The 7,671-nt window shown below is 38.8% G+C and overlaps 2 protein-coding genes across 2 annotated transcripts; one reads left to right on the top strand and one right to left on the bottom strand.

Annotated features, from left to right (window-relative positions):
• Positions 1-297: 297 nt before the first annotated feature.
• LOC140809611 (uncharacterized) lies at positions 298-1,014 on the bottom strand. The gene has a single exon (XM_073167302.1). It carries the CDS (start codon positions 1,012-1,014, stop codon positions 298-300), a length of 717 nt encoding a protein of 238 aa, XP_073023403.1.
• A 4,199-nt stretch (positions 1,015-5,213) lies between these two features.
• Positions 5,214-7,561, top strand: LOC140814035 (cell division control protein 2 homolog D). The gene is made up of 8 exons (XM_073172894.1): positions 5,214-5,508; positions 6,141-6,282; positions 6,378-6,439; positions 6,530-6,641; positions 6,730-6,823; positions 6,917-6,986; positions 7,071-7,209; positions 7,302-7,561. Exons 1-8 carry the CDS (start codon positions 5,288-5,290, stop codon positions 7,392-7,394), a joined length of 933 nt encoding a protein of 310 aa, XP_073028995.1. The 5' UTR covers positions 5,214-5,287; the 3' UTR covers positions 7,395-7,561.
• The last annotated feature ends 110 nt before the right edge of the window (positions 7,562-7,671 follow it).

Genomic DNA, 7,671 nt, shown 5'->3' with positions numbered 1-7,671 from the left:
ATACGAACGTAGATTATGATCAAGAATTTGAATAAATCATCACTATTATCACAACCCAATTTGGATGCAAAATCTGTGTACATTAGATTATATGAAATGCGGAAATATATATTTCTGATCAAGAATAACGAGGTCTCCTCCAAGAACACGGGCGGCGCAGGAATCAGCGGATGGAACCGATCGACGAGGGATTTCGTGTATTTTTCGAAACGATTTTCCCCACCCCTCGGGCAGCTGATCGGCTAGCTTGAGCATGCTGATGTATATAATTTGATTTGCGTACCATTTCCAAGTTCTTCAATCAGCGTCATGCATAGATCCTTCGTAAATGGTGGAGAGCCTGATTCTGAACGATCGAACGGCCAATTTAGCTCGCAGGGAAGAGAATCTCTGCATCTTCCTCGTTGAACCAGATCTGGAAACTACCCTTAGCGGAGAGTCGAAAGAAACCTTATTCTGAATTTGATAATTCGATTGCGGGTGCTCTTCCGCCACCAAGACAGGAGAAATCCTGGCCTTGCTCCTCCGCCTGCGACTGTTGATATTGTCAAGAGCAATGCTAGCCCTCACGGCCAAGGCCACCATGTCGGAGGCCGCTAGCCGATACTGAAGCTTATTCGCCGACAAGACGAAGTAGATCTGGTCCCGGTGGAGCTCGAGCTCCCCGTCGAGAGGGGGAATGAAATCATCGAAGCACAAGGAATCGGAATCGCAGAGGAAGATGGAGTCCGGGGAAGAAGACTCGAATCCAAGAACCTGAGAAGCTGTAACAGGAAGAGAATACTGGCGCAACTGGCCATCAACGGAGACGACATTGGCGGACGGCTTCTGATCTGAGGATTGGGAGGAGAAACAAACACCCATGAAAGAAATTTGAGGAGAGAATTGGTGAGTGGAAGTAGGTGGTGGAGTGGGAGGCAAAGGCGGTGGCGGATGCGGTATATATTGGGTTGTATGTGGGGCCGCGAGAGGAGGGAGGGGTTTTGGTGAATGGTGAATAAGCGATGACGTCATCCACGAGTCAGGTCCCTATTTTGTGTTGTTTGCCGTTCAAGAAACTCTCAACTCAAATTTGAACACAATATTATATTATATATATATATAAATAAAAGAGATGAGTAAGCGATGACATATGGATTGCCTTGGAATTTTTCCGCGCCAACCGCGTAATGTTAAACCTTATTTATTATAGTCGTAGACGAGTGAGTTCCGATGATATTCTTGGTCTTACGAATTTTTGTATGTGAGACGAGTCAACTCTAGTGAGATTTACAATAAAAAGTAAGACGTTTAACATAAAAAGTAATATTTTTCATTGATGATCCAAATAAGAGATTCGTCTGACAAAATACGACTCGTAAGACCGGTTCACATAAATTTTTGAATATTTTATATACATTTGAAATAATTGAATTTGAGTCGAACTCGAAAAGTTTGAACTCTTTTCATGTTAAAATTGTAAATATAGGAAATTATTTGAGCTCGGATATATTTAATTTGAATATTGATATTGTTTTTAATATCTAACCCTATTCGGTTCAGAGCACCCATGCCATATACTAATTATATATTTTTATTTTGTTTTCTTGTAAATTTTGTGTTAAAATATAATATAATATATAGTAAAACATCAACTATATTTAGAAATAATATTGTACATTCGGAGTTTAATTTCAACAATTTGCTCAAGAAATTAGCCCAACAAGTGAAATATTTAACAAAATGATTTTTGTTTGCTAATGAATTTAAAATCTAATCTTACATCCTCAAATTTTATCATCTGATTGGTCTTTGTTTTTCATGTATATTTAAGGCCATTTCGAAAAAAAATTGTACTAAAGTTAATATGAGTTGATTTATATGAAATAAACTGGTAAACCAAAATTAATTTAAATTATTTCTAAAGCAAAGGCTTAATAAAATTTTGTTTTCGATATAGATATAGTGATTGATCTTTCGGACGCAACTCGCACTCAGATAAAATCACAAAGAAGCTAGTTTTTTCACAAATATCAAATGATAAACGAAAACTCACGTGAAACTGATCTTCATTCGATCCAATCTATGAAAATATTATTTTTTTATGTTAAAAATATCATTGTATGAACAAAGTTGACATATCACAAAGAGAATATACGTACGGACAAGAATGCTGAAATGAAAATATTTGGTTGATTTAGTATTGGTTATGATATAAGGAATGACAGGTTGTTCTAAAATTGATGTCCTGATAATGCGATAAACTTTATTGGTTATCACGAGTCAAGGAATATTATATAATGGGCAAGTCCGCGTAGCAAGTTGTTATTGTTGACTTTTTTTAATTCAAAACGAGTGAAAATTGATTTTGACCATAAGGCTTGGGTCCTTCGTTGTCTTGGTCTTCCTAGTCCCGTTTGTGAAAAGAACAAGAAATGGTGCACAGACGTTGAATTAAAGTGCACCGAATTATCTTGTTCTTATCTCACATATATATTCAAAATGCCGAGAAGAAAAAGAATAATTATAATAATACTAATTATCGAATGGATTTCGATTTACATGCATTTGGTATTCTGATTGTTGGACTTATATAGGCATATTGGGCTTGTTCTTTGAATGAGAAATTGGACAAGGTCTAGTAGATGGCAAGTGGGAAATGTCCCACATTGGAAAATGAATATATCATTGGTGAGTTTATATTGTGTTATACTTTATGGAAGTGTAACAATGATTGGTCAAGAGGCTCTCTCTCGCGCGCACAGGCGCAGGGGTGCAAATCATGGGCCCGATTTGCAGTGGAAAAAGGCTTGACTTGTGTAGCGTACGAGCGCGACCTGGGTGCGTCGAATGTCGGACCGATCAAGGCAAAATTTCCCACCACGGTTCACCTGGCTTTTGCTATATTTATTTTCGAAAATATAACATTTGGTATTTCAGCTGACCATTGGTATTCCAAACTGAAATGACCTTTGGTGCTTCAGCTGGGCTGACCTTTGGCCTTTCAGATGGCCAACCGTGGTTGTTCTGTACGGAGCCGGAGCGTGCCTATTTGTAGAGGCAACATAGTCCTTCAAACACATCCGAAAACACTCTCCTACATTCTGATATTTTCGAAGCTGCTCTTGTCTTCTTGTCTCGGCACCCGCTGCTTCCACCGGCTGCTGCTCTGCTGTCGTTACTCTATCTCGTGATAAGGTTCAGGTACTTTTTCGGTTCGCCGTCGTGGTGTCTTGTGCTACGGTACTACTGGTTTTCCGTTGTATACTGAGAAACAGCCGTCCACGTTCATCCTCGCAGCACACACCGGAGGGGACGAATCTGTTTTAAGGACACTTATTACATACAGGCCTCGGTTTGCGTTGTTTTAAGCATTGTGCTATTTTTTTGTTCGCAATAATAGTTCACTGTTCTCGTGCACCTTTCTGTTTGTGCATATACACTTGTATAACACTGATTACTGTATCCTCTCTCCAAGGCAGCATAAATAATATTCCCACCAAAGAAAACTTGCATCATCGATCGTTCTCTTGAAGCAACAATCTGTGTGAAAAGTAATCTTTCAAGAAACTTCATACAAATGGGATGATCTTCTTCTTCCTTGAATCTGAAGGCCGCCCCCGCCCCCGCCTTATAATTCTCAGACGACAGAAAATTTTGAGCTGCCGCCTATTCTGGGTGAAGAAATCACGCATTTGGTCCTCTCTAAACACCCCTTGATGGAGGTAACCTCGCCGGCTCTGTTCACTTGCGCCGGCTGCAAGGAGCCATGGTTCTGGCAAGAGGTTATCCTGTCAGCAGTGCGGTTTTCAGCTGCATCAGTTTTGTGCTCACTCTGCTCCACTGCTGATGAATCATCCACTGCACGCCCAGCACCAACTCGTTTTCCACTCTAAACCAAAACAGGGTACGTATGTTGTGTAATATATAATATATTGCATGTCTGTCAGGTTTTGCCTCGTATATTTGATCTTACATTTGGATAATTTATTTTAAAATGTAATATATTTTGAACCCACGTGTAAAATCATAAATAAGTTCGATCTTTTGCAGATATGCGTAGCAAAAGGTTGAATAATGCCACGGCCGAGATGCGACATTTGTGGCAAGCCTTCCAAAGGGTTTACCTACAGATGCAGTGCATGTAGCTTCTAAATGCACTTATGCACCCTTGCTGCCCTCTCAACTCATATAAACTTCCCAATCCATCCACACCCCTTGAGACTGCTACCGACAACTACTGCGGCCGGCGACGTCACCTGTGGTGAGCGCAAGAAACTGAAAAGATCGGGACGGATGTACCGTTGCACCATATGTGAGCAGTGAGTACCAATTCCATGCAATGTCCGCCAAAACACTCGTGAAGTGGCCTCCACGCTAATGAGATCACGACTCCTGAGAAGCCAGTGTGCTCGGGGCTGCTGCTCGTCTTGCATCGCACGGTTGTTATCTAGTTTCATAGGAGGGTTTAAGTGAGTAGTTGGGAAAGGGCATGGGGGTGTAACCGCATAGGAATAAGAAAAAATTAAGTTATAATGTAAGTGGCGATATACAAGAGGTACATTTGGCATTTTTCTTGTAATAATACCTCAAAATATATGCTTGTTTCAACATTAGTGGGTAGGATTAGTATTAGTTGTTTACCTGTTCACCCTTCCACGTTACAAGGAAAACTGGTCCTCATTCACATGTCTCATATTATTTTATGCACAAAAATGGTATACACATCTTTCCTACGGTGAATAAATAAATATTAATTTTTATGTTAAAATATTGATATTTCATTTTCTGTATAGATCAAATTGATGTTTTTTATGGACATAAACCCATGAAATCCTCTTATAAAATCTTTATCTATTTTTTTATGGGTATGCCAAAATTTCGCAATCTTTAAAAATCAAAATTTTATTTTTTGGGAGAAATTTATTTATTTATTGTGAATGATTTTATTACTAAAGAACCAATATAGAAATAGAACGAAAAAAGTCCTTTTAGTTCAATTTGTTTTATATATAAATTAAAATCTATTTAAATTATTTAAAATATAAGATTGACCTTTCTCTCAAAAAGCAAAAAGACTAAAATGAAAGTAATGTCACCTATTTTTGCATCTATTCCGATATTCGAATCTCAGTCGGGGCTAATTTTGGGATTTCAACACGAAACGGAGCCATTTTGGATTTCAAAAATGTTACCGTTGCTAAACGAACGAATATACATTTAATCTCCAACGGCTCCGCGGCTTCAAACAGAAACAAGTTCCTCTTTTCTGCGACTTCCCATTTTCATAATCAAATTCTTCAGAGAAATGGAGGAGAAAGCGAAATCTGCAATGGAGGCGTTCGAAAAACTGGAGAAAGTTGGAGAAGGAACGTACGGTAAAGTGTACCGAGCGAGAGAGAAAGCCACTGGGAAGATCGTGGCATTGAAGAAGACCCGTCTTCATGAAGACGAAGAGGGAGTGCCCCCCACCACTCTCAGAGAGGTCTCGTTGTTGCGTATGCTCTCCAGAGATCCCCATGTCGTCAGGTTATTTATATGTGTAGCACGTTACGTTTCGCCCCCTTTTCACGTGGATTTGGGTTCTTTAGGGTTCGTAAATTGGAACCCTGTTCGATTTCTTGATTGTTTGTGATGGATTCCCTGTGCGTGATTTGAGGTTTCTTGGTTGTCTTCGGAGCAGTTCTTGAGATTTTGAAACGCTTTTAAAGTTCAATTACCGGGGATTTAGTCTTGGTTTACTCTATTTCAACATAATTGTTTTTTGCTCTTACAGACACGGGAATAGGTATTAGGTAGAAAACTTTCTGGTTAAGAGTGTTTTCCCCCCGGTTTGTGGGGTCCAAATTCCTGATTTTGTTTGTTTTTCTTGATATTTATGTATGCTTATTCTTTATATCTGTTCCGTATTCCTCTAATTTAATCTCCAGGTCTCGAGCTATAATTGTAACTTACATATAATTAGCGACATAATTAAATTAGTTTAGGCTGATTTTTTTGCTAATTTCTAGTTATTTATTGTTTATTCAGTTGTTGGTTTCTTTTGATGAATTTCATTTCATTAAGACAAATGTTAACTATATACTCTGTCAGGCTTTGTGCTACACGTCGCTTCAAATATTTTTTATTCAACAAATTTCCTTTTAAATAAACTTGTGCAGACTGATGGACGTGAAACAAGGCCAGAATAAGGAAGGAAAGACAGTTCTTTATTTGGTGTTCGAGTACATGGATACTGACCTCAAGAAATACATCCGGAGCTTCCGTCAAACCGGAGGCCATGTCCCACCTGCAGCTGTGAAGGTATTTATAGCTTCTCAACTCGAGGGAATTTATCTTCCTTGTATTGATGATGTTATACTTATGCATGTCTTGAATCTATTGTTGTTAATTCGCAGAGCTTAATGTACCAGCTTTGCAAGGGAGTTGCTTTTTGCCATGGTCATGGTGTTTTACACAGGTAATTCATAGGTTTCTCATCAAATTTATACACCATCAACCTTAGTTCTTAGTTTTTCTCATCATGATGTTCACCATTTCAATTATGCAGGGATCTGAAGCCGCACAATCTTTTGATGGATCCGAAGACAATGACGCTTAAAATAGCCGACCTTGGACTGGCCAGATCGTATACAGTACCCATAAAAAAGTATACTCATGAGGTAACATTCTGGCCTAGACAGCAATTATCTAATCAGATAACTGGATTGATATTTTTTAATGTTTGCTAATTTCACGGTCTTCTTCCAGATATTGACCCTCTGGTACAGAGCTCCAGAAGTGCTTCTGGGTGCTACACATTATTCACCTGCAGTGGATATCTGGTCTGTTGCCTGCATATTTGGTATAGATCTATCTCCCTATACCACGTTGTATCTCGTAAATAAGATATCCAACTAGAACATTAATGTATTTTTTTCTGTTTACTAAAATTCAGCTGAGTTGGTGACAAACCAAGCTCTCTTTGCTGGAGACTCAGAGCTTCAACAGCTTCTACACATATTCAGGTTTGATAGACTAAAAAACAAAGAAAATTGGATCTTCAATTTTGGCTGCATTTAAGTTCTTACTGAATCTAAAATCCGAAACAGATTGTTGGGTACTCCAAATGAAAAAGTGTGGCCTGGTGTGAGCAAGCTTGTGAACTGGCATGAATATCCACAGTGGAGTCCACAGCCACTGTCTTCAATGGTTAAGGAACTGGATGAGCAGGGACTAAACCTCTTATCCGTAAGCTTTGTTTTGTTAAACTTGTTGTCACGATCAAATATTGTCTTAAAATGTCTTCCAAGATTAGTCCTTTTTATGGTCCTCAATTTCAGGAAATGCTGCACTACGAACCTGCTAAGAGAATTTCAGCCAAGAAAGCTATGGAACATCCTTTCTTCGATGATCTTGACAAGTCTCGTCTCTGAAGCCGCACTTATGGTCGGTCTAGGTGCTGTGATGAAATGAATTTGAGTCATTTTCGTTTTGCTCGACTCGAGCACGTATTCCTTTTTTTTTTTAATCAACTTGTGGGTTTTATTATCAAATTGCTTGTCTGTGCAAGAGCATGATATCTATCATTAACCACATAATGAAAGGAACAATTTACATTCTAATCATAAATGCTGTGGGAGGAAAATAAAACACACCAATTTTAGCAACCTATCAACAATTTTCCCTCAAACCATTTCGAGGATCCCCTGC

Source organism: Primulina eburnea, chromosome 1 (genome assembly GCF_022965805.1).
Source record: "Primulina eburnea isolate SZY01 chromosome 1, ASM2296580v1, whole genome shotgun sequence".
Taxonomy (NCBI): domain Eukaryota; kingdom Viridiplantae; phylum Streptophyta; class Magnoliopsida; order Lamiales; family Gesneriaceae; genus Primulina; species Primulina eburnea.
Note: the sequence above shows the minus strand (reverse complement) of the source record. Positions and strands in the feature narration are given on the sequence as shown.